The 27761-nt window shown below is 47.3% G+C and overlaps 1 protein-coding gene across 1 annotated transcript in view; it reads left to right on the top strand.

The window, feature by feature from the left end:
• The window catches only part of LOC140717401 (SLAM family member 8-like), a 289812-nt gene that overhangs the window by 77442 nt on the left and 184609 nt on the right, over nt 1-27761 (top strand). The window contains exon 6 of the mRNA XM_073030948.1: nt 12391-12711. Within this exon, the coding sequence (XP_072887049.1) occupies nt 12391-12711 (321 nt within the window). The remainder of the gene's footprint in view (nt 1-12390; nt 12712-27761) is intronic.

The following is a 27761-nucleotide window of genomic DNA, read 5'->3' on the forward strand; positions in this document are numbered from 1 at the left end:
TAAACTGTTGCATCTGGTAAGCGACCACACCCCCGGCCCTGATCAGGGTCACGTGAAGCTATGGGAGCAGGCGATGGTTGGTCAGATGAGCAGTTGGTGCATATCACAAGTCCTGGAGATGTGACCACTAACTCTAGGCAGACAGTCTCTGAAGAGTATTGATAACGGATGGTGTCACCCATCTTGTACAGACACTGTCCAGAAGAAGGCAATGGCAAGCCACTTCTGTAGAAAATATTGCCAAGAACAATCACGGTCAAAAACCATGATCACCCACATCATACAACACAGCACATGGTGATGATATAATGATATTGATGACAGAAGCTGTCCTTTAGCCTGGTGACATGCTTTTTTGGGCTTTTATTATCTGCCTGATTTGGAGCGGGAGGGGGTGGATTGTGGTGAAGAGAGAATGTCTGAGGTGAGTTGGCAGCTTTATGGAGGCAGCAAGAAATGTAAACAGAGTTTAGGGAGGCGAGGATGGTTTCCATCATAAACTGAGACAAGTCTACGGTTATCTGCAGTTTCTTTCAGTCATAAACAGAGAAGTTTCCATACCAAGTAGTAATACATCCAGATAAGATATTTCCTTTAGTTCATTAAAACTCAGAGAGGGGAAAATGCCAAAAGACTTTTAGTCTCTTACAGAAGTGGAGGAGTTGGTGAGCTTTCTTGTCCATTATGTCCACAGGGTTAGAACAGGATAGGATGTTGATGTTCACTCCTAGGAACTTGAAGGTCTCAACCTTCACAACCTCTACATCATTGATGCAGTATGTATACTGCTTCATCCTGAAATCAATGAACAACTCTTTTGTTTTGATGGCATTGAGGGATTGGTTGTTGTTATGACACCATTTCGCTTGGTGCTCTGTCTACTTCGTGTACTCAGATAAGTGCAAAGTGTCGTAGTTTGGGAAGTTAAACCAGACCATAATATATACAGCAAAAGGCAAGCCTTGGACAGTGCTGTAGAACAGAGAGAGCGAGGGGTACAAAGATAGAGCTCCTTGAAAGTGGCAGCAGTACAGGATAATGAAGAAAGCATTTTTCACACTTGCCTTCATCAGTTGGATCACTGAGTGCACGAGTTGGGATATCATGTTAAAACTGATGTAGATGTGAACCACCTAGGTGTTGTTAAGGCTTTATAAAGCACTGGTGAGGCCTCCCATGGAGTATTGTGTGCAGCTTTGGGCCCCTTTCCTAAGAAAGCATGCGCGAATGTTGGAGAAGGTTTAAAGGAGACTCACAAAAATGATTTTGGGATTGAAAGGTTTTTCATCTGAGGAGCATGTGATGACTCAGGGCCTGTACTCACTGGAGTTTAGAAGAACGAAGGGGAACTTATTGCAACCTATCTAATGTTGAAAGGCCTCGATAACATGGATGCGGAGAGGATGTTTCTTATGGTGAGGGATTCTAAGACCAGAGCATACAGCCTGACAATTGACAGACATCCATTTAGAATGAAGATGATGAGCAGTTTCGTCAGCCAGAGAGTAGTGAATTTGTGGAACTTAATTGCCACAGGTAGCTGTGGAGGCCAAGTCATTGGATAAATTAAAAGTGGAGGTTCATAAAATCTTGATTAGCCAGGGCATGAAAGGATACAGGGAGATGGCAGGAGATTGGGGTGAAGGGAAAACAATTAACCATGATGAAATGGTGAAGCAGACTCAACGGGCCAAATAGCCTAATTCTGCTCCTATATCTATGGTCTTGTGGTCTTATGGTGTGTAGTCCTGATCACCGAGGCATAGGGAAAAATGTCATTAAATTGAAAAGGTGCAGAATGCATTTATGGAGGTGTTATTCGGACTGAAGGGTTTGAAACATAGATACACAGAAAATCCTAGAGCACAAAAGGGATTTTGTTGTTCATTTGTATCTGGGTTCAGTGCACACCATGACACTGGATATTCTCTCTTTGCAAAATCAGGTTTATTATCACCGGCAGGTGATGTGAAAATTTGTTAACTGAACAGCGGCAGTTCAATGTAATACATAATCCAGCAGAGAAAAAATATAAAATAAAATACAAATAATAATAATAAATAAGCAAGTAAATCAATTACTGTATACGTATATTGAATAGAATTTTTAAAAGTGCAAGAACAGAAATACTGTATATTAAAGAAAGTGATGTAGTGTCCGAAGGTTCAATGTCCATTTAGGAATCGGATGGTAGAGGGGAAGATGCTGTTCCGGAATCGCTGAGTGTGTGATTCCCCTCTCCCATATGACAGCAGACATGACAGACACATCTAACCAGGCTCAATGACAGCTATTACAAGAGTGCCGATGCTGGAAATTCAAGGAACACACAGAAAATGTTGGAAGAACTCAACAGGCCAGGCAGGATCGACACAAAATACTGGAGGAAATCAGCAGGGAGTTCCTCCAGCATTTTGTGTGTGTTTATTACAAAAGTTATCAGACTCTTACATGAATACCTTGCACGCTGAAAGATGAGCTCCATGTCACCCTATTGTTGGATCATGATTGAACTGCGATCCAAAGGTTCTTTGGAAATCAAAAATAAAGCATTAAAACGTTGGTTACAATCAATTTGTTAAGGGCTACAAGAGCAAAATAATAATTAAAAGAATAAAGAAAAAAACAATCAAAAAAGTTGTTGTGGCTTATACTCAGACTAGGGTATAACAATTCATAACAATTAACCTACAATATAGCAAGAGATATGTAGCAAACAACTGCTACTGAAAACCAATATATATGAAGCAACTGTGCCATATTTACTGGAAAATTCTCAGAACTATTTTATGGATACATATGATCATCTGTAAATACAAGCAAGAATGTGATTAAGTTAAACCACAAGAATGTTTCAATTCTATACCCTAATTCAACATTTCCCTATTGGATTCAAAATCACACATTTACATAGACATAGAAACATAGAAAACCTACAGCACAACATAAGCCCTTTAGCCCACAAAGCTGTGCCGAACATGTCCTTACCTGATGGTTACTCATAACCCTCTATTTTTTGAAGCTCCATCTACCTATCCAGAAGTCTCTTAAAAGACCCTATCGTATCCGCCTCTTCCACCATTGCTGGCAGCCCATTCCACGCGCTCACCACTCTCTACATAAAAAATTTTCCCCCTGACATCTCCTCTGTACCTACTTCCAAGCACCTTAAAATGCTGATAAGAGTGAGTTGCTACATTTTGGTAGGAATAATCAAAATAGGACATACATGGTAAATGGTAGGGCATTGAGGAATGCAGTAGGACAGAGTGATCTAGGAATAATGGTGCATAGTTCCCTGAAGGTGGAATCTCATGTGGATAGGGTGGTGAAGAAAGCTTTTGGTATGCTGGCCTTTATAAATCAGAGCTTTGAGTATAGGAGTTGGGATGTAATGTTAAAATTGTACACGGCTTTGGTGAGGCCAAATTTGGGGTATTGTGTCCAGTTCTGGTCACTGAATTATAGGAACGATGTCAACAAATCAGGGAGAGTACAGAGGAGATTTACTAGAATGTTACCTGGTTTTCAGCACCTAAGTTCCAAAGAAAGGTTGAACAAGTTAGGTCTTTATTCTTTGGAGTGTAAAAGGTTGAGGGGGGACTCGATAGAGGTATTTAAAATTATGAGGGGGATAGATAGAGTTGACTTGGATAGGCTTTTTCCAGTGAGAGTAGGGGAGATTCAAACAAGAGGACATGAGTTGAGAGATAAGGAGCAAAAGTTTAGGGGTAACAGAAGGAGGAGCTTCTTTACTCAGAGAGTGGTAGCTGTGTGGAACGAGCTTCCAGTAGAAGTGGTAGAGGCAGGTTCGATTTTGTCATTTCAAAAAAAAAATTGGATAGGTATATGGAGAGGAAAGGAATGGAGGGTTATGGGCTGAGTGCGTGCCAGTGGGACTAGGTGAGAGTAAGCATTCAGCATGGACTAGAAGGGCTGAAATGACCTGTTTCTGTGCCGTACTTGTTATTTGGTTATATGGTTACAAATATGCCCTTTCATGTTAGCCATTTCAGCCCTGGGAAAGAGCCTCTGACTATCCAGATGGTTAATGCCTCTCATCATCTAGTACACCTCTATCAGGTCACCTCTCATCCTCCTTTGCTCCAAGGAGATAAAGCCAAGTTCACTCAAACCTTTTCTTGTAAGGCATGCCCCCCAGTCCAGGCAACATCCTTGTAAATCTCTTGTGCACCGTTCCTATAGTTTCCTTCTTGTAGTGATGCAACCAGAACTGAGCACAGTATTCCAAGTGGGGTCTGACCAGGGTCCTATATAGTTGCAACATTACCTCTCAGCTCTGAAACTCAATACCACAATCGATAAAGGCCAATGCACTGTATGCCTTCTTAACCACTGAGTCAACCTGCGCAGCAGCTTTGAGTGTCCTATGGACTCAGACCCCAAGATCCCTCTGATCCTCCACACTGCCAAGAGTTTTACCAATAATACTATATTCTGCCATCATATTTGACCTACCAAAATGAACCACCTCACACTTATCTGGGTTGAACTCCATCTGCCACTTCTCAGCAGAGTTTTGCATCCTATCAATGTCCTGCTGTAACCTCTGACAGCTCTCCACACTATCTACAACACCCCCAACCTTTGTGTCATCAACAGATTTACTAACACATCCCTCCCACAGAACCACAGAACATTACAGCACAGAATCAGGCCTCTTGGCCTTTCTTGGCTGTGCCAAACCATTTTTCTGCCAGTCTCACTGAACTGCACCTGGACCATATCCATCCATACACCTCTCATCCATGTACCTGTCCAACCTTTTCTTAAATGTTAAAAGTGAGCCCACATCTACCACTCCATCTGGCAGCTCATTCCACACTCCAACCACTCTCTGTGTGAAGAAGCCCCCCCCAACTGTTCCCTTTAAACTTTTCCTCCTTCACCCTTAACCCATGTCCTCTGTTTTTTTTCCCCCCCTAGCCTCAGGGAAAAAGCCTGCTTGCATTCACTCTATCTATACCCATCATAATTTTATATACCTTCCTCATCCAGGTCATTTATAAAAATCACTCAGAGTCGGGACCCCAGAACAGATCCCTGATGCACACCACTGGTCACCAACCTCCATGCAGAATTTGACCCATCTACAAGCACATATTGCCTTTTGTGGGCAAGCCAGTTCTGGATCCACAAAGGAATATCCCTTTGGATCCCATGCCTCCTTACTTTCTCAATAAGCCTTGCATGAGGTACTTTATCAAATGCCTTGCTCAAATCCATATACGCTACATCTGCTGCTCTACCTTCATCAATGTGTTCAGTCACATCCTCAAAAAATTCAATCAGGCTCATAAGCCATGATCTGCCTTTGACAAAGCCATGCTGACTATTCCAAGTATATTATGCCTCTCCAAATGTTCATAAATCCTGCCTCTCAGGAACTTCTCCATCAACTTACCAACCATTGAGGTATGACTCACTGGTCTATAATTTCCTGGGCTATTTCTACTCCCTTTCTTGAATAATGGAACAACATCCGCAACCCTTCAATTCTCCGGAACCTCTCCCGTCCTCATTGATGATGCAAAGTTTATCACCAGAGGCTCAACAATCTCCTCCCTCACCTCCCACTGTAACCTGGGGTACATCTGGCTTGGTCTCGGTAACTTTGCCAACTTGATGCTTTCCAAAAACTCCAGCACATCCTCTTCCTGAATATCTACATGTTCAAGCTTTTCAGTGTGCTGTAAGTCAACCCTACAATCACTAAGATCCTTTTCCATAGTGAATACTGAAGCAAAGTACTCATTAAGTACCTCTGCTGTCTCCTCTGGTTCCATACACAGCTTTTCCACTGTCACACTTGTTTTGTCCTATTCTCTCACATCTCATCCTCTTGCTCTTCACAAACTTGTAGAATGCCTTGGGGCTTTCCTTCATCTTGTCTGCCAAAGCCTTCTCATGGCCCCCTCTGGATCTGGCTCTTGAGTTAGAAGGAAGGACTGGATAGACTTGACATTTTTCTTCCGGGGCTTGGGAAGCCGAAGGTGGCCTTGTAGACTTTTATAAAATCATGAATGGTGGAGGGAAGCTGTGAAAGGTACTTGATAAGAAGGCAGACAAGAAAAACAGCAGCTAATATTATGTCTGTGAAGATCACAGACTGTCAGATTAACAGTGAATTCTTCAGTTTCAGGTAAGCTGCTCCTCCTTTGTCCACTGTCTTCACATCTTGATCTGCCTTGATCCACTCGCTATATCTCTTTCCCCTCCTCTAACTTCACCATCTGCCTATCACCTGCACAATACCCTTCCCCCCAATGCCCCCTCTGCCCTCCACACCTCCCTCTCTTTAAACTGTGTGCGGCTTCCTTTCCAATCAGATTCCATCATCTTCAGCCCTTTCTCACTTCCACCAATCCCCTGCCAGATTCTGGTGTTACTCCTTTCCCCATCTGCCTATCACCTCCCCCACAACCCCCCCAACACCTGGATCCACCCATCACCTGCCCATTCGTGTCACTCCCTTCATCCCCAGCCCTGCCACAACTCTCTACACCAGCCATTTTCACTTCCCTTCAATCCAGATGAAGAGTCTCAACCTGAAACATCAACAGGTACATTTCATGTCAGAGAAATGTATACAATATACATCACAGCCATCTACAAAAACAGAGTCCCCAAAGAATGGATGCCAGTTAAACGTTAGTACCCCAAAGCCCCCCGCATCTCCCCCTCCACACACAAGCAGCAGCATGGCAACAACCCCTCCCTCCCCCACGAGCAAAAACAACCCCTCTCTCCCCCACTAGCAAAAACACCCCCTCCCTCCCCACGAGCAAAAACAACCCCTCTCTCCCTCACTAGCAAAAACACCCCCTCCCTCCCCACCAGCAAAAACAACCACTCCCTCCCTCACTAGCAAAAACACCCCCTCCCTCCCCACGAGCAAAAACAACCCCTCTCTCCCTCACTAGCAAAAACAACCCCTCCCTCCCCATGAGCAAAAACAACCCATCCCTCCCCATTAGCAAAAACAACCCCTCTCTCCCCACTAGCAAAAACAACACCTCCCTCCCCACTAGCAAAAACAACCCCTCTCTCCCCACTAGCAAAAACAACCCCTCCCTCCCCATTAGCAAAAACAACCCCTCTCTCCCCACTAGCAAAAACAACCCCTCCCTCCCCACGAGCAAAAACAACCCCTCCTTCCCCACTAGCAAAAACAACACCTCCCTCACCACTAGCAAAAACAACCCCTCCCTCCCCACTAGCAAAAACACCCCCTCCCTCCCCCACGAGCAAAAACAACCCCTCCCTCCCCACTAGCAAAAACAACCCCTCCCTCCCCACGAGCAAAAACAACCCCTCCCTCCCCCACTAGCAAAAACAACCCCTCCCTCCCCACTAGCAAAAACAACCCCTCCCTCCCTCACTAGCAAAAACACCCCCTCCCTCCCCATGAGCAAAAACAACCCCTCCCTCCCCACTAGCAAAAACAACCCCTCCCTCCCCATTAGCAAAAACAACCCCTCCCTCCCCACTAGCAAAAACAACCCCTCCCTCCCCATTAGCAAAAACAACCCCTCCCTCCCCACAAGCAAAAACAACCCCTCTCTCCCCCACTAGCAAAAACAACACCTCCCTCCCCACTAGCAAAAACAACCCCTCTCTCCCCACTAGCAAAAACAACCCCTCCCTCCCCATTAGCAAAAACAAGCCCTCTCTCCCCACGAGCAAAAACAACCCCTCCATCCCCACGAGCAAAAACAACCACTCCCTCCCCACTAGCAAAAACAACCCCTCCCTCCCCACTAGCAAAATCAACCCCTCTCACCCCACTAGCAAAAACAACCCCTCCCTCCCCACGAGCAAAAACAACCCCTCTCTCCCCACTAGCAAAAACAACCCCTCCCTCCCCACGAGCAAAAACAACCACTCTCTCCCTCACTAGCAAAAACAACCCCTCCCTCCCCACGAGCAAAAACAACCCCCCCTCCCCATTAGCAAAAACAACCCCTCTCTCCCCACTAGCAAAAACAACCCCTCCCTCCCCACTAGCAAAAACAACCCCTCTCTCCCTCACTAGCAAAAACAACCCCTCCCTCCCCATTAGCAAAAACAACCCCTCCCTCCCCACGAGCAAAAACAACCCCTCCCTCCCCACTAGCAAAAACAACCCCTCTCTCCCCACTAGCAAAAACACCCCCTCCATCCCCAGGAGCAAAAACAACCCCTCCCTCCCCATTAGCAAAAACAACCCCTCCCTCCCCACTAGCAAAAACACCCCCTCCCTCCTCCACGAGAAAAAACAACCCCTCTCTCCCTCACTAGCAAAAACAACCCCTCTCTCCCCCACGAGCAAAAACATCCCCTCCCTCCCTCACTAGCAAAAAACACCCCCTCCCTCCCCACGAGCAAAAACAACCCCTCCCTCCCTCACTAGCAAAAACACCCCCTCCCTCCCCACGAGCAAAAACAACCCCTCCCTCCCTCACAGGCAAAAACACCCCCTCCCTCCCCACGAGCAAAAACAACCCCTCCCTCCCCACGAGCAAAAACACCCCCTCCCTCCCCACGAGCAAAAACAACCCCTCTCTCCCCACTAGCAAAAACACCCCCTCCCTCCCCATTAGCAAAAACAACCCCTCCCTCCCCTTTAGCAAAAACACCCCCTCCCTCCCCACTAGCAAAAACAACCCCTCCCTCCCCATTAGCAAAAACAACCCCTCTCTCCCCACTAGCAAAAACAACCCCTCCCTCCCCATTAGCAAAAACAACCCCTCTCTCCCCACTAGCAAAAACACCCCCTCCCTCCCCACGAGCAAAAACAACCCCTCTCTCCCTCACTAGCAAAAACACCCCCTCCCTCCCCATTAGCAAAAACAACCCCTCTCTCCCTCACTAGCAAAAACAACCCCTCTCTCCCCATTAGCAAAAACAACCCCTCTCTCCCTCACTTGCAAAACACCGCCTCCCTCCCCATTAGCAAAAACAACCCCTCTCTCCCTCACTTGCAAAAACACCCCCTCCCTCCCCATTAGCAAAAACAACCCCTCCCTCCCCATTAGCAAAAACAACCCCTCCCTCCCCACTAGCAAAAACAACCCCTCTCTCCCCACTAGCAAAAACAATCCCTCCCTCCCCATTAGCAAAAACAACCCCTCTCTCCCCACTAGCAAAAACACCCCCTCCCTCCCCACGAGCAAAAACAACCCCTCTCTCCCTCACTAGCAAAAACACCCCCTCCCTCCCCATTAGCAAAAACAACCTCTCTCTCCCTCACTAGCAAAAACAACCCCTCTCTCCCCATTAGCAAAAACACCCCCTCCCTCCCCACGAGCAAAAACAACCCCTCCCTCCCCCACTAGCAAAAACAACCCCTCTCTCCCTCACTAGCAAAAACACCCCCTCCCTCCCCATTAGCAAAAACAACCCCTCCCTCCCCATTAGCAAAAACAACCCCTCCCTCCCCACTAGCAAAAACAACCCCTCTCTCCCCACTAGCAAAAACAACCCCTCCCTCCCTATTAGCAAAAACAACCCCTCTCTCCCCACTAGCAAAAACACCCCCTCCCTCCCCACGAGCAAAAACAACCCCTCTCTCCCTCACTAGCAAAAACACCCCCTCCCTCCCCATTAGCAAAAACAACCTCTCTCTCCCTCACTAGCAAAAACAACCCCTCTCTCCCCATTAGCAAAAACAACCCCTCCCTCCCATTAGCAAAAACAACCCCTCCCTCCCCACTAGCAAAAACAACTCCTCTCTCCCCACTAGCAAAAACAACCCCTCCCTCCCCATTAGCAAAAACAACCCCTCCCTCCCCATTAGAAAAACAACCCCTCCCTCCCCACGAGCAAAAACAACCCCTCCCTCCCCACTAGCAAAAACAAACCCTCTCTCCCCATTAGCAAGAACACCCCCTCTCTGCCCCACTAGCAAAAACAACCCCTCTCTCCCTCACTTGCAAAAACAACCCCTCCCTCCCCATTAGCAAGAACACCCCCTCTCTGCCCCACTAGCAAAAACAACCCCTCTCTCCCCCACTAGCAATATCAACCCCTCTCTCCCCACTAGCAAAAACAATGCATCAGTTTCCTCCACCGAGCACTCAAACATCAATAAAGACACAGACTTGCCGTACCCCAAAGACTAATCATTCACCTGGTATTCGACATTCCACAGGCTCTCTCTCTCCATAGAAAGGGAAAAAGATGTGTCTCCATTTCACCATGAGAGAGGAGACATCATCTGTCCATTTGTCCCAATAAATGCTGTCTAACATGCAGAGTTTCTCCTGCATTTTGTGTTGCTCTGGAGTCCAGAATCTGCACTCTCTTCTGTCTGTTTGATAGGAAATGTTCAAAAGGATATGGACCAGATGGAGGCAAATAGGGTCATAGCGTCATAGAGCACAGAAACAGGTCCTCGGCCATGCTGAAACCATTTAACCTGCCTATTCCCATCGACCTGCCCTGGGACCAAACCACTCCATTCCCCTACCATCCATGTACCGATCCAAACTTTTCTTAAACATTGAAATCGAGCTTGCATGAACCACCTGTGCTGGCAGCTCATTCCGCACTCTCACCATCCTCTGAGTGAAGGAGTTTCCCATCATGTTGCCCTTAAACATTTCACCTTTCACCCTTAACTCATGACCTCCAGTTGTAGTCCCACACAACCTCAGTGGAAAAAGCCTGCTTGCATTTACTCTGTCTCTACCCCTTATAATTTTGTAATCCTCTAAAACCCCCTTATACTGGGTGTCTCTGGAAATCTGGCTTGTTAGCCCCTCGCCAACAGCCACTGGATTCCGATATACCCACCATTCTCTGGCTTCATACATCTAGGGTGTGTACAACTTGTGTCCTGTCAAATCCGTCAGCTTGGGATGTCTCGCGCAGCCAAACCCTGGTTTGTGTGAATGCTGTGTGATTTACTGCCCCCAGCAAGAAATAACAGATCGTACAGTGCATACAATTAAAAATAAGTATATTTAGGAATGTTAATTTAAACAAACAGTTATTAAATGAAGGACAGAAAAAAGGGCCCATTACTCTTAAATATTCAAATTTGCACTTAATTTGGAGATCATCTTGAACTTCGTGACTGACATGCTGGGCCATCCGTCTGCATGAAACCACACACCACCTTCCCAACGTCACTCAAAATCCATCTCGAACAAACGGCTCTCCCATGGGAGAATTGGGTCTTCCCTCTTGAAGCCAATCATCTGCACAAAGCACCTTCTGCAATAGGGATGGCATCCTCAGCCATCTTTTCCCCCTGTCTTCTCCCAGCTCCCACCAACAAAAACCTTCAACCCAGCTTTCTCCAGAACCTTTTCCCAATTCCACGATCCTGATTGGCTGACGGCACATTCCTGAGTTGAATAACAAGCCTTCTATCTTAGTTCAAACCCAAACAGAACAGACCGTTCTTACAGAACTGCTAAAATGAAATACCTCCAGCATAGCATTATACCTCCATCAAATCTACTCTAAATCTTCTACATTCTCAGCAACACAGTCATAACCTATTCAATATTTCCTGATAATTCAGATCCACCGGACCCAGCAATTTTCTCTGTACCCCTTCAAGCTTGTTTACATCATTCCAACAGAGCTGTGAGAACGGCAGTGATTGACCGTGGATACCAGCACAACAGTGGGGGAGGCAGAGATTGACCCTGGATTCCTGCACAACAGTGAGGAAGGCAGAGATGGGCTTTAGTTTCCAGTACATAAGTGGAGCAAGAAATAACTCAGCCTGAGTTCCAGTTTAGCAACTGGTCAATGAGCTGTGAGATTGAATGGTGGTTGAGCAAGGTCATCTCCTGCTTCTGTATCAGTGGAAATATTTCCCAACTCCCATCTCATCATACTGCTGAAACCTTCTACTTGCTGTTACCCGCACTGCTGTGATCATCCGCTCCCCCCTCCAACCTGTTCACAGAACCTAGACCATCAGCAGCAAAACGCCTCATCATCTCCCTCGCTCCTCCTTCAGGGATCTGTGGATGTGCCCTACGAGGCCCCACTCCGAGCTCCCTCTCTACCTCACACAACTCACACACTTCCATTTATCCCATGTTCCCTCAACATGTTCACCTCCCCAAGCACCCCACCCAACCCTTCTCCAGACTGGGTCTCATTTTCCATGCCTGTGCCCCCCTGATCTGCCTTTGATATCCGGCTGCAGGCTGCAACTTCCATCCTCCGGACCGGATGCAGAGAGTCTTCACTCTGTTCCCCCTTTGAGCTTACCGTGTACTGTTGGAATGGTGGGCTGCTTCTCTCACAGGGCCGGGAGCCAAACAATGAGACCCATCACCCACTCTTGTAACTCTGATTCTCCCAGTCCGATTCCTCCTCCAGTCACTGAGCTCATCTGCTGACTGTCTCCTCTTGTCTCCTCAGCTGGGACTGGGGCTTCCCCGATCACTGTGAACGGAGCTCGGGGAGACTCGGTCTCCTTACACCCTGGGATCCTAGTCGGACCAAACATTGCTGAGCTTGTGTGGAGTCTGTTATCACCCAGAAAGAAGATAGTGGCATATTCAAACAAGGTCACTGAGTTTTATGGATCTGAGGAATACAAGCGACGGATAACTTTTCATCCCGGGGACTTCAGCCTGGAAATCCGTGATCTACAGAGAGAGGACACTGGTGATTATGAGGTGACCGTTACAGCAAGTTCAGGAGCACAGACTCAGAGAGTAATGCGACTGCAGGTGTACGGTGAGTGAGATGCCACGTAGGGGCTCGGGTTTCTTTAGTTGCTGAAATACCCCTAATTAATGGGTGAGGGTGGATGCTGTGTGTTTCCCTGCTTACTGAACCCCACTGACTACCCGTGTCCAGTGCTGGGCTCACGGTCCCACTGCAGTGGGACTGAGACAGTGTGAACCTGGGTGACGCATCTCCTGAGACTAAGACAGGGACTGAGAAGAATTAACTGGAAAACTAGAGAAGGGGCAGTGTTGGATCTTCTGTTAGGGAATGAAATAGGTCAGGTGACTGAGGTATGTGTTGGGGAGCACTTTGGGTCCAGTGGTCACAATGCCATTTATTTCAATCTAATTATAGAGAAGGATAGGACTGGACCCAGGGTTGAGATTTTTGATTGGAGAAAGGCTAACTTTGAGGAGATGCGAAAGGAATTAGAAGGAGTGGATTGGGACAATTTGTTTTATGGGAAGGATGTAATAGAGAAATGGAGGTCATTTAAAGGTGAAATTTTGAGGGTACAGAATCTTTATGTTCCTATTAGATTGAAAGGAAAGGTTAAAAGTTTGAGAGAGCCATGGTTTTCAAGGGATATTGGAAACTTGGTTAGGAAAAAGATAGATATCTACAATAAATAAAGGCTGCATGGAGTAAATGAGGTGCTCGAGGAATATAAAGAATGTAAGAAGAATCTTAAGAAAGAAATTAGAAAAGCTAAAAGAAGATATGAGGTTGCTTTGGCAAGTAAGGTGAAAATAAATCCAAAGGGTTTCTACAGTTATATTAATAGCAAAAGGATAGTGAGGGATAAAATTGGTCCCTTAGAGAATCAGAGTGGACAGCTATATGTGGAGCCGAAAGAGACGGGGGAGATTTTGAACAATTTCTTTTCCTCGGTATTCACTAAGGAGAAGGAGATTGAATTGTATAAGTTAAGTGAAAGCATAAGGGAAATTATGGAAACTATGATGATTAAAGAAGAGGAAGTACTGGCACTTTTAAGGACTATAAAAGTGGATAAATCTCCAGGAACTGACAGGATATTCCCTAAGACCTTGAGGGAAGTTAGTGTAGAAATAGCAGGGGCTCTGACAGAAATATTTCAAATGTCATTAGAAACGGGGATGGTGCCAGTGGATTGGTATATTGCTCATGTGGTTCCATTGTTTAAAAAGGGTTCTAAGAGTAAACCTAGCAATTATCGGCCTGTAAGCTTGACATCAGTGGTGGGTAAATTAATGGAAAGTATTCTTTGAAATGGTATATATAATTATCTGGATAGACAGGGTCTGATGAGGAACAGTCAACATGGATTTATGCATGAAAGGTCATGTTTGACAAATCTTATTGAATTTTTTGAAGAGGTTATGAGGAAGGATGACGAGGGTAAATCAGTGGATGTTGTCTATATGGACTTCAGTAAGGCATTTGACAATGTTCCACATGGAATGTTCGTTAGGAAGGTTCGATCATTAGGTATTAATATTGAAATCGTAAAATGGATTCAACTGTGGCTGGATGGGAGATGCCAGAGAGTGGTGGTGGATAACTGTTTGTCATGTTGGATGCCGGTGACTAGTGGTGTGCCTCAGGGATCTGTACTGGGTCCAATATTATTTGTTATATACATTAATGATCTGGATGATGGGGTGGTAAATTGGATTAGTAAGTATGCAGATGATACTAAGGTAGGTGGCGTTGTGGATAATGAAGTAGGTTTTCAAAGCTTGCAGAGAGATTTAGGCCAATTAGAAGAGTGGGCTGAGAGATGGCAGATGGAGCTTAATGCTGATAAGAGTGAGGTGCTACATTTTGGTAGGACTAATCCAAATAGGACATACACTGTAAATGGTAGGGCATTGAGGAATGCAGTAGAACAGAGTGATCTAGGAATAATGGTGCATAGTTCCCTGAAGGTGGAATCTCAGGTGGTTAGGGTGGTGAAGAAAGCTTTTGGTATGTTGGCCTTTATAAATCAGAGAATTGAGTATAGGAGTATAGAAGGTTGAGGGGGGACTTGATAGAGGTATTTAAAATTATGAGGGGGATAGATAGAGTTGACGTGGATAGGCTTTTTTCTTTGAGAGTAGCGGAGATTCAAACAAGAGGACATGTGTTGAGAGTTAGGGGGCAAAAGTTTAAGAGTAACACGAGGGGGAATTTCTTTACTCAGAAAGTGGTATCTGTGTGGAATGAGCTTCCAGTAGAAGTGGTAGAGGCAGGTTCAGTATTATCATTTAATGTAAAATTGGATAGGTATATGGACAGGAAAGGAATGGAGGGTTATGGGCTGAGTGCAGGTTGGTGGGACTACGTGAGAGTAAGTGTTCGGCATGGACTAGATGGGCCGAGATGGCATGTTTCCATGCTGTAATTGTTATATGATTATATGGTTAATGGTGACCCTCATTACACTAAGTCTGGAGGAGATCAGCACTCGGGGTGGACTATGGAAGATGTGGTTACAAGTTGAGTATTTAAAAAACAATTGGACAAGTTCATGAATCAAAGGTGTAGGAAAATGGGACTAGCTCAGGGCAGCACAGTGATCAGTGAGATGGGCTGAATAGACTCTTTCTATTGCTGTTTCTGTGCTTGACACATGGGAATCCTGAACTGAACAATGGACCCATAAGGTGGGAGGGTCTGTAGAGGGGGTGAATGGTCTGTGGGTCACTGTATCCCCAGTTAGAGATCTGGTCTGTCAAGTTCAGGATTCCAGTAATTCCATCAGTTTCCCAGGACACTGCTTGTTAATTGCCCAGACTGAGCTCAGCAAGGTGTTTATTCCTCAGCCTTCATGCTGTGCTGTGCTGAGTGAGACCCTGTGTATTCATTACACTGAATATAGTGTCCCAGTGAGTGACACAGTACACGGACACAACAACACACTCACACACAGCAATATGGTTCCTGACTCACTCTAACAGTAACATTACATTCAAATTAGACTGTCGACTGTAATATCGAAACAGTGAGCTGCTTGTTGGTCTCCTCACTCGCTGTGGAAGGGGCGACACCTCTCTCTCCCTGTGGCATGTTGAAGTGCTGGTATGTGGACTGTAGTTTTTGATGGACCTAGATCATGGTCTCTTTGGGGGCTTTGTTATCACTGGCCTGATGGTGTGTGGGACTGATGCTTCCTGCTGGAATGTGGGTGGAACGGGAAGGGGGGGAGAGTTTATGCTTTGCTGCCACTTGTACATGGGTGGGGTGTGGGGGGCTAGGTGTTTCTAACTTTTTTCTGTCAGTCATTCTTTTTGGATTTCCTCTGTTTCGTGGATGTCTGTGAAGAGTGAGAATTTCAGGTTGTATAATGTATACATTCTCTGATATTAAATTGAACCAGTGAACCACTGAAAATAATCTCAGCCAGCAACATCCAGCTAGAGTTTGGCTGAGAAATGTTCTCTCTTCCACCCCAGGGTTAAATGGTTCCCATTGGAGGGATAACATGGAAAATGAGAAATAGGAGGAGGAGGCCATCCAGCCCCTCGTGCCTTCTCCTGTCAGGGCTGGTATGACAGCCTCAGCTCCACTTTGCTTCCTGTTCCCCTCACCCCCGACTCCTCGTCTCTGTGTGAAATGGGCAGACACTTAATCTGATACTGTGTCCTCATTCTAGATTCCACCCTCTACCCCATGAGGTGGAATATCCTCGTGGCTCTCACCACTGTTGATTCACTCCAGGCAGGTTCTGTCCTTGACTACTTCACACCTGCTCCCAGTCTCCGTGATCATTGCTGTCACTTGGTAACTTTACCAACTTAGGGCATTTACCCCTCTTCATCCGTTACAACTTCAGTGAGACAGAGGACACCTAAATAGTCTCACCGAGAACTCCCAATTAATTCTGACCTGAAAAGCATGGACCCAAGTTCTGTAATGAAGGCAGGGAGTTTATTTAGTATCATGGAGAAACAGAGTTGACACTTAATAATACAATTAGTTACAGTGAGATTCCAATGTTCTCAATGGCTTGATCAGATCCATTGATAGATCCTGCTGGCTGCTCCATCTACGTCATCCAGACAACTGCCGATGATCTGTATTTCTGACTTTCCTTGTTCTGCCAGAGGACATCAGAGGTCATAGATTGTTTTGGCTGAATTAATCAGCTATTGCTGCCTCTCCGACTGGATGCCTGTGACAAGGTGAGTGCTGCAGGGATTTGTGCTAGGTCCATTGTTGTTTGCCATCTATATCAATGATCTGGATGATAATGTGGTTAACTGGATCAGCAAGTTTGCATATGGCATCAAGATTAGGGATGTCTTGGACAGAAAGGAAGACCATCAGATCTTGCAGCGGGGTCTGGACCAGCTGAAAATTGACTGAAAATTGGCACATGCAATTTAATGCCGACAAGTGTGAGGTGTTTTACTTTGGTAGGTCCAACCTGGGTAGGTCTTACATTGTGAATGATATGCCACTGGGGAGTGCGGTAGAACGAAGGGATCTAGGAATACAGGTCTTTAATTCTTTGAATGTGGCGTCAGAGGTAGATAGGTTCGTAAAGAAGAATTTTGGAATATTAGCCTTCATAAATCAAAGTATTGAGTACAGGAGTTGCCACGTTAGTTAAAGTTGCATAGAATGTTGATGAGGCCTACTTTGGAGAATTATGTACAGTTTTGGTCTCCTACCTACAGGAAAGATGTAAATAAGGTTGAAAGAGTACAGATAAAATTTACAAGGTTGTTGCCAGGTCTGGAGGAGTTTGGCATGGAGCAGGTGGACCAAAGCGCTGTTACTGTGCTGTAATTTTCTCTGACTTTATGACTGTTCTAATCTCTGGCATGGTGTCTTTTCTATGTTGTAAGTGAATTGTGGACAAGAGTACATGAAGAGGAGGCTGGTTTCCATGATGTACTCAGTTGTGTTCACAACTTTCTGCGGTTTCTTTCGGTCACGTACAAAACAGTTGCCATAACAAGTGTGATGCATCCTTGATGTTTTCTGTGGTGCATCAATAAAACCTGGGTAAAGGGGACATGCCAGTGGTTTTTAGTCTGTTGAAGTGTTGTTCTCTTTTGCGAGTGAGTGGTCTGGGGTCTGTTTTTGTTGCAGTTAATTTTTGTGAGTGAGAGGATCGGGGACTGTTACTGTCACTGTTCTTTTTTGCGAGTGAGGGCATGGTTATTGTCACTTTTTTTGCTGTGGGAAAGGGGACATTTTGGGGACTGTCACTTTTGTTTCTTCTCTTCTTGTGTGTTGGGGAAGAGTTGATGGCTTTTCATTCATCAACACCATTTCTTTCTGTATTTAGTGGCTCTCTGAAGGAGACAAATATCAGAGTTGTATTGTACATACATACTTTAACGATCATATGAACCTTTGAACCTTTATTGAGTTTGATGAGGACTGTCTATAGGTGATGTTCAGTCCTGGGAACTTCAGCTATCTCAGCTTCAGCACTATTGAGGTTAAGAATTGTGTGCAACATTGTCTATCCTCACTCTCCACACCCCCCCCCCCCCACAACCTTTTGAAGTCAATGACCAACTCTTTTGTTTTGCTGACATTGAGAAAGATGGCTGTCATGACAACACATCACTAGGCTCTTTACCTCACTCCTAGGCTCTGACTCATCATTATTTGAGAGTTGGCCTTCAGTGGTGGTGTCTACTGGAAACTGAGGGGATGAGAGGTGATCACACTGAAACATCCAAACACCTCATAGGGTTCAGTAGGATGGACCCCTGGCTGGAGTGACAGAATATGAGGTCAGCTACTCCAGACTAAGAGAGAATGAAATACACTGGAAAAATCAACCCAGAGGCCAGTGAATTTCCACAACTCTTTACTGAAGAGGACTGCAGAAGTTCAGTCACATGGGGTATTCAAGGTAGATATGGATGGCTTTTGGATATCAAGGGAATTAAAGGATGTGAGTTTGGTGCAGGAAAATGAGGTGGAGGGCAATCAGCCATGATATTACTGAATGGGGGAGCAGACAGGAAGGGGCTGAATGGTCTAACATGAAGTTTCTACTGAACAAAGAAATGGAGCTGGAACAAATTCCTGGAACACAGAGACATCAGCAAGACATGACGGAGCTTTAGGAGTAACTGTTGTGAAAAAGGGTGTAACACTTGTGGGAACTTCCCCCAGCAGTAACTGTCTGAACTGAAGGGTGAGAGAAGAGTTAAATTGTTGGGTTGGAAATGAGTTGGGATTGGATTAAATTTCATTTGGTTCTGTTGGGATGGAATGCAGGAGTTGGGGATTAAGGTATCCATAAGGATCTTCTTAATTTACCTTTCTTTTTTCTGTCTCAACCTCAGATCCTGTGTCAGGTGCAGTCATCATGGTTCAGCACACCGACAAGACTTGCAATATCACCTTGATCTGCTCTGCAAATTCCGGCAGCTCCATCAGCTTCAGGTGGTGGAGGGGAGGAGAGGCTGTGGGAAGTGGCAGCCACTATCACCTCCAGCAACATGGAGAGGAGAAAGGGGTCAATGAAGTCCTGTACAAGTGTGAGGCCTGGAACCCCATCAGTGATGAAACAACAGAGTTGTGGCTGGGAGATATCTGTGAAAAGACCAAATCTGGTGAGTGTCAGAGGGAGCAACTGGAATTTAGAGAGGCTGCCCAGACTGTTCAATAAGACAGTGCTGATGGAGTTTTACTTTGTGTCTGATCTGTGCCCTTTTACAGAAAAAGTTTACTTATGTTCACTGACTTTCATGAGAATGGTTCTCATTTTTAAACATGGACGTCCCTGTCCAAGGCACGCTCCAGTTCTGGAAAACCCACTGATCCAAGGAGACATGGTCTGCTCCCTTCCCCAGGGACACCTGGGCATGGACATTTCCTCAGAAGATGCACAAGCATTTGGTTCAGTTAGAAACCTCAATAGCTCTTTGTCAAGAACTAGGAATTCCAGGCCCTGAAGTTGACAGACAAGAGATTTTCCTCTTCACTGGGTCTACTCTTGCTGTCCTGTGCTGCCTCTTTGTCTGGGGGAGGCTTCTTTTCCTCAGTCAGCTGGGAGCTGTCTACACAAGACTGCAATCAATCTATCTTCCCACACACCCCTCAGAGATGAGGGCCATTCACTTGGGGGCGTGGAGGGAGTTCACTGGGGTTAAGCAAGAACAGTGCATTTATAACCCCACCCCACTGATTATTCATCCTCTTCAACCCCCCTCAACATTATCTCAACATTATTCTGCCACACTGACATTATATAACAGAAGGAATGCTTTCTCTTTTCTGCAAGAGTAAACCATTCTCTGCCTGCTCTCTCCCTCTCCCAGAGGCTTCTCATGACTGGCGGCAGCCCACATCTCTCCAATTGCAAACTCAGCTGAGTCTTTCTTTAAAAATATGATTTTCATATTTACAACATACACACTCCATCGCAATATGTACATAATTGAAGCTAACACATTGCCCTCCAGAGAGCCCATGTGTTCCTTCTCCTGGGACACGCTGGTATGGACACAACTCCAGAAGAAGGGCATTTGGCTCAGGGAAAACCCTCAAGTGCCCACCACTTGGATCTGAAAATGAACACCTTGGCCAGACCCAGAGCAAATTGACCTGGAGAATTCCCAAGTGACTCACCTGCCTTCACTTTGGGTGATGAAAGGACACAAGGGTAGGGCTGATGTGCAGCAGAATTTGAGGTACAGCCCCTCACATAGTTCAGTAGTCCTACAGCCTCTCACACTCCGTGTATACATGATAGACTGTCTCCTCATGGCTGCAGAAATGAGAGCTGACTGGGGAGCCCATTAATTGACTTGGGAATCTGTTGCACAACATTCTCTTCTCCAGGTCTCAGTGGACTCCCACATAAAGAACTCCACTCCAGATACCAGAACAGACTGGCACAACATGTCCAGTGTGAAAGAATGAAGAGTTTTCAGGAGCAGTTTCTAACAGAAATATCTCTGTTCCTGGAGAAATGACATAGAGAGGCCAGATCTCAAGAAGAGCTTCTGAGCCTTGGTCTGGTGAATAGTTCGGGCCATGGGTGGCAGTCTGGTCTGAACGACCCCTCAATGATCAGCCCCCTCAACACCCATTGTGACAGAATGGCTGGAGGCTTCAGCTATGAGTCCCATCCAATCCATTGCCTCATCTACCCACCCATCCATGGAGCCAGGAAGTCTCTCAGTGCTGGTGGAGGAACACTCTGACTGAAGGTGACCGTCCCAGTTCATAAACTGGTCATTACAACAGAGCAGAATAGCTGATATCTATTGCTGGGAGTCCTCCCGAGGGGCAGAGTCTCTGGTAGATAAACCACACCATCGGTCTGGGAGGATGCCTAGTGTGAAGATAACCCTGCAGGGTCTGAAGGTGGAACGTTTCAACCTGCCCTGTCATAGAGGTCTGTGTTGAGACATTGTAGGTGGGTTTAACTCTGTATGTAACCCCAGCCTTCCCTGTCCTAGAGGTGTGTGTCAGGACATTGTAGAGGGTTTGACTGTACATAAACTCAGCTCTCCTTGGTGTGGGAACACATAATGATGGGCCCACAGATGTTGGGAACTCATGAAACTGAGGAAGGTCATGTGGCCCATTGTGAACCAGCTCTGAAATCACTGAATCACCAGAATATTGCAGCAAGTGTGGCTCTTCAGCCTGTCAATTCCTGCTAGCTTCATGCTGTGTCAGTCCAGCTCATTTCACATATCCACACCACTGTCTCTCTCTCTCACATTCAGTGAGAGTGGGACTGGTCCTATTCATACAGGGTTTGGTCTGTGTGAGGACCATCATGGCCTCCACCACCCCTCCCAGCCCATGGCAATGTTTTCCCTGGAGTACATTCCCCACTTCCCTCTCACCGTTCGGTCTAGTACTTTCTGCGGCTCTTGGTATTGTCTGCTCTGCCCAGAGACAGAGCTCCTTTCTGTTTACAGTCAGGGACCCTCATTGTTTCACCACCCAATTAAATCTGCCCTCAGCCTCTGTCCCACTGAAACCCCCTCATTCTGACATGACCCCTCAATCAACCTTCCCCAGCCCTGTTCCATCCACAGAGCTCTCTTGTCTTGCCTCAGCTGTGACCATCCTCACCCAGACTTCCATTATCCCCATTCACAGATCTGGGATCCTGATCAACAAATGCAGGGATACAGTCTGCCTCTTCACTGCCTCACCCTCTTGTCATTCCTCATTCAGAGATTTGTGGGCATACTCTCCAAGTTCCCTTTGCCCCTCCACACCACTTACACCCTCCCATTTATCCCACCTTCCCTCATCATGTTCACCTTTCCAAACAGTACCCCCACCGCATCCCTGGACTAGGTCCAATTTATCATGTCTGTGCCCCACCACCCCCAACTCTGCCCCCTCTATTGATATCTGGCTGCAGGCTGCAACTTCCTTCCTCAGGACTGGGTGTAAGAAGTCTTCACTCTTCCCTCTGTGGGCTCACTGTGGCCCAGCTCTCTCACTGGGCTGGGACCCAGACACTGTGCCAGCAGACTCCCCTCAAGCCATCAACACCTCCACCGATTACCCCACCACCATTATGTTGTAATCTCCTGTCAGAGTAACATAATGTACAGATATTCCTGTACCTATTGTCACTTCATGAACATGCAATCAGTTTATGTACATCAGCTACTCTTATGTAGGATTTCAGCCCAAAACGTCAACTGTTTATTTATTTCCATAGCTGCTGCCTGACCTGCTGAGTTCCTCCAGCATTTTGTGTTTTGCTTTGGATTTCCAGCATCTGCTGCCTGTCTCATATCTATATTTATTGTGTTCTTTATGCTTCATGTTTTTAATGCTGCATCAGATCCAGTAACAATTATTTTGTTCTCCTTTGCACCTGTACACGTGTGTTCTGAAGAATGTGGATTTGAATCCTGAAATTTGAAATGGCCTGCTCCTGTGTCACCTATTCCTGAAACACCCCTATTTAATGGGTGAGGGCAGATCCTGTGAGTTCCTCTGTTTTCTGAGCCACATTGACTGTCCATGTCCAGTGCTGGGCTCACGATCCCAGTGTAGTGAGGCTGAGTCAGTGTGAGGATCGAGGCCACACTCACCACATCCCCGGAGACTGGACCAGAGGCTGCGAAGCATTGAACTGTCAATGGGGTAGGTGTCACAGTCCCAGCCGTCCCTCCCTTTCATTCCTCATGTTCTCCGAATCCCCTTTTCCCCGTGTTGCTCCTGCTCCCCTGTCCATCTCTCTTTCTGTTTGTTTGTTTGTTTGTGTGTATGGCATTCCTTTTGTTCTCCCGGGCTTCCTGATTGTGGTGCCCCTGAATCTCATCTAAGCTACAGCATAAATACCCCGGCTTTCCATCCACTCATCGCCGGGTTGTTGCTTCAGCCAGTGTGGAGCATTGCATGCAGCCTGCCTTCCCTGCAACCATTAAGAAACACTCTTCAGATGACTCTACCTCCGTGTCAGTGTCCTGTGTTTGGGTTCACCCGTTCTTCGCAACAGAACGATCTGGCCAACATGGACCCAGCGGACACAAACACCATCCAACAAACTCTCGCCAGCTAGGGTTCCCTACTGGGACAGCATGACCAACTCCTCTGGGAGGTCATGGAGAACCTCCGTTCCCTGTCTGCACACGTCACACAGATCGGTAACCGGGTGGACCGTGTCTCCGCTCACCTCACTCAAACACACCTGGAACCAGCCTAGCCCACCCAGAGAGCCTCACGTACCAGAGCTGGAGCACTACACTGGAGACCTGGGGAAGTGCCGGGGTTTCCTCCTTCAGTGCTCCCTGGTGTTTGAGCAGCAGCCGTCAACCTACTCCACAGATAAGCCTGAAGTTGCTTATGTCGTGGGGTTGCTAAGGGGAACGTATTAGCGTGGGCCACAGCAGTTTGGGACAACCAACCTGATATCTGCTCCTCTTCTGCCAGTTTCATTGCGGAGATGAGAAAGGTCTTCAATCACCCAGTCCGGGGTAAAGACGCCACCAAGCGCCTACTCATTCTCCACCAGGGCTCCTGCAGTGTTGCTGAATATTCAGTGGAGTTCCAGACATTAGCAGCCGACTCGGGGTGGAAAAAGAGTCACTCTAGGGTGGTCATCCACCACCTTTGGCCACTTCTCAGTTCTCTTTACCGCCTCCCGCCAGTACAAGCCTCTCTCCCCCTTCTGCACCCCGAGTAGCTCCCAGCCGTGCTGCTTCGACTGCCCAGGGAGAGCAACCCATGAAGCTGGGGTGGACCCGCCTTTCTCCTGCTGAACATCTCTGGAGAACGAGAGCGGGAGAGTGTTCATGTTGCGGTCAGTCCGGCCACTTCCTTCCCACCTGTCCCCTACGGCCAAAAGGGACCCTGGTGAGTCAGACAACCTTCCCTTTCGTCCCCTGACCCCAAATGCCCCTTCAAGCCACTCTGTGTCATAACCAACAGTCCTTGCCTCTGCTAGCGCTAGTGGACTCCGGCGCAGAGGGAGACTTCCTGGACGAAAACCTAGCCCTCCAAGCCGGTATTTCCTGTGAGCCTCTGTGTACCCCACTGGATGCCAATGCGCTTGACGGTAGACTCCCGGCCCGTGTCACGCACTGCATGGAATCCCTGCTTCTCCTTTTCTCTGGAAACCATCGGGAACAGATACGGTTCAATCTAATCTCCTCTCCTCAGGCCCCTTTTGTACTCGGCCACCAGTGGCTAAGCCGTCATAACCCCCACATCGACTGGCCCACCGGGAAGACAGTCAGCTGGAGCTCGTTCTGCCATTCCTCTTGTCTGCAATCAGCCTTTCCCCCAGTGGAGGTCACTGCTACCTCATCCGCCTCTGAGCCCCCTGACTTGTCCACAGTTCCCGTAGAATGTCATGATCTTGGAGAGGTGTTTAGTAAGCAACGGGCCCTTTCTCTGCCTCCACATTGCCCTTTTGACTGCGCGATTGACCTTCTTCCCGGAGCCTCATTACCCCCTAGTCAGCTGTATAGCCTGTCCCATCCAGAAAGAGAAGAAATGGAGACGTACATAAACGACTCCCTCGCAGCTGGCATCATCCAACCCTCATCTTCCCCCCTAGACGCTGATTTCTGCTTTGTGGCGAAGAAAGACGGCTCGCTATGCCCATGCATCGATTACCATGGCCAGAACATTACCATAAAGAATAAGTATCCCCAGCCCCTGACCAGCTCAGCATTCGAGCTCCTTCACGGAGCCACTGTCTTCACTAAATTGGATTTGTGGAACACCTGTCACCTGGTCAGGATACGGGAAGGAGATGAATGGAAGACAGCCTTCAACACCCCCCTCAGCCATTTTGAATACCTGGTGATGCCTTTTGGCTTGACCAGCACTCCTGCGGTGTTCCAGGCTCTGGTCAACGATGTCCTTAGGGACTTCATCAACCGATTTGTCTTTGTTTTTCTGGACGATATCCTAATCTTCTCCCGTAATCTCCAGGGTCACACCCTCCATGTCCACCAGGTTCTTCAGAGACTCTTGGAGAAGAAACTATTTGTTAAGGCTGAGAAGTGCGAATTTCATGCCTGTTCCATCATTTTCCTGGGATACATCATTGAGGGCGGGCAGGTGAGGATGGATCCTGAAAAGAGCCGGGTGGTGGCAGAGTGGCCCAAACCCATGTCGCTTAAACAACTCCAGCGATTTCTGGGATTCGCCAATTTCTACCGTCACTTCATTAGGGACTACAACCGGGTGGCAACGCCCCTTACTCAGCTCACCTCTCCTGCGACCCCCTTCCACTGGACTCCCGAAGCGGACTCAGCCTTCTCAGAGATTAAGAGGCGTTTTACCTCCACTCCCATCCTGGTCCAGCCTGACACATCTCGCCAGTTCATAGCGGAGATGGACACCTCCGACACTGGGGTGGGGGGCGGTCCTCTCTCAACGCTCCGTTCCGGACCAAAAGCTCCATCGCTGCGCCTTTTTCTCTCGCCGTCTATCCCCCGCTGAACGTAACTACGATGTTGGGACTCGTGAGTTGCTGGCCATTAAACTCGCCTTGGAGGAGTGGAGGCACTGGCTGGAGGGAGCAGAACACCCATTCATTGTTTGGATGGACCATAAGAACTTGACATCCATTCAGACAGATAAACGCCTTAACTCCCGCCAGGCCCGTTGGGACTGTTCTTTGGCCGCTTCAGCTTCAGCCTTACCTACCGTCCTGGTTCCCGAAACGTAAAGCCAGATGCTCTCGCTTGCTAGTACGTCTCCGAGGTGGGTCCTTCCAATCCTGATACCGTCATTCCACCATCCTGTGTCGTGGCTGCTCTCACCCGGGAGATCGAGTCCCTAGTTAGAGAGGCCCAACGGACTCAGCCAGAACCAGACAATGCCCCTCCCCCCAGTCACCCCTTCGTGCCTGACTCTGTCCGTTCTCAGTTTCTTCAGTGGGGGCATACTTCCTGACTCGCCTGCCATCCTGGAATCGGACTCACCCTGTACCTTTTGAAGCAACATTCCTGGTGCCCACCATAGATGCTGACACTTGCTCCTTCGTCTCCGGCTGTACTGTGTATGCCCGTGGAAAAGCCTCCCATTGGCCACCTGCTGGGCTGCTTCATCCCCCACCTGTCCCTGGCCGCCCTTGTTCCCACATCGCTCTGGATTTCATCACTGGTCTAAAACTTCACATGGTAACACAGCTATACTCACCGTTGTGGACCGTTTTTCCAAAGCCATGCACTTCATAACCCTTCCCAAACTGCCTACAGCCCGTGAAACTGCCAACCTCCTTGTCCAACACGTCTTCCAGCTTCATGGAATTCTCTCTGACATCATTTCTGACCGGAGCCCCCAATCCATCTCCCAAGTCCGGAGATCCTTCTGTCAAGCCCTCGGAGCTTCAATGAGTCTGTCTTCCGGTTTCCATCCACAGACTAACGGTCAGACAGAGCGAGCCAGTCAGGATCTGGAAGCAGCACTGCGCTGCATTTCCGCCAGTGACCCATCATCCTGGAGCACCCGTCTCACTTGGATTGAGTTTGCCCACAACTTCCTGACCAGCGCTGCCTCTGGTATGTCCCCTTTCGAATGTTCCCTAGGCTACCAACCCCCTCTGGTTCCTGCCCACAAAGACAACATCGCCGTACCTTCAGTTCAGGCCCATCTCCACTGGTGCCGAAAGGGCTGGAGGGATGCTCGCTCGGCCCTGCTCCGCTCCGCTGACCGGAACCCGCTATCACCGATCGCCACCGAATTCCAGCACCCAACTATCAGCCTGGTCAGAAGGTTTGGCTTTCTTATAACCATATAACCATATAACAATCACAGCACGGAAACAGGCCATTCCGGCCCTCCTAGTCCATGCCGAACTCTTAATCTCACCTAGTCCCACCTACCCGCACTCAGCCCATAACCCTCCACTCCTTTCCTGTCCATATACCTATCCAATTTTACCTTAAATGACACAACTGAACTGGCCTCTACTACTTCTACAGGAAGCTCATTCCACACAGCTATCACTCTCTGAGTAAAGAAATACCCCCTCGTGTTTCCCTTAAACTTTTGCCCCCTAACTCTCAAATCATGTCCTCTCGTTTGAATCTCCCCTACTCTCAATGGAAACAGTCTATTCACGTCAACTCTATCTATCCCTCTAAACATTTTAAATACCTCGATCAAATCCCCCCTCAACCTTCTACGCTCCAATGAATAGAGACCTAACTTGTTCAACCTTTCTCTGTAACTTAAGTGCTGAAACTCAGGTAACATCCTAGTAAATCGTCTCTGCACTCTCTCTAATTTATTGATATCTTTCCTACAATTCGGTGACCAGAACTGTACACAATATTCCAAATTTGGCCTTACCAATGCCTTGTACAATTTTAACATTACATCCCAACTTCTGTACTCAATGCTCTGATTTATAAAGGCCAGCGTTCCAAAAGCCTTCTTCACCACCCTATCTACATGAGACTCCACCTTCAGGGAACTATGCACTGTTATTCCTAGATCTCTCTGTTCCACTACATTCCTCAATGCCCTACCATTTACCCTGTATGTTCTATCTGGATTATTCCTGCCAAAATGTAGAACCTCACACTTCTCAGCATTAAACTCCATCTGCCAACGTTCAGCCCATTCTTCTAACCGGCATAAATCTCCCTGCAAGCTTTGAAAACCCACCT

This window comes from Hemitrygon akajei, chromosome 27, assembly GCF_048418815.1.
Source record: "Hemitrygon akajei chromosome 27, sHemAka1.3, whole genome shotgun sequence".
Classification (NCBI taxonomy): domain Eukaryota; kingdom Metazoa; phylum Chordata; class Chondrichthyes; order Myliobatiformes; family Dasyatidae; genus Hemitrygon; species Hemitrygon akajei.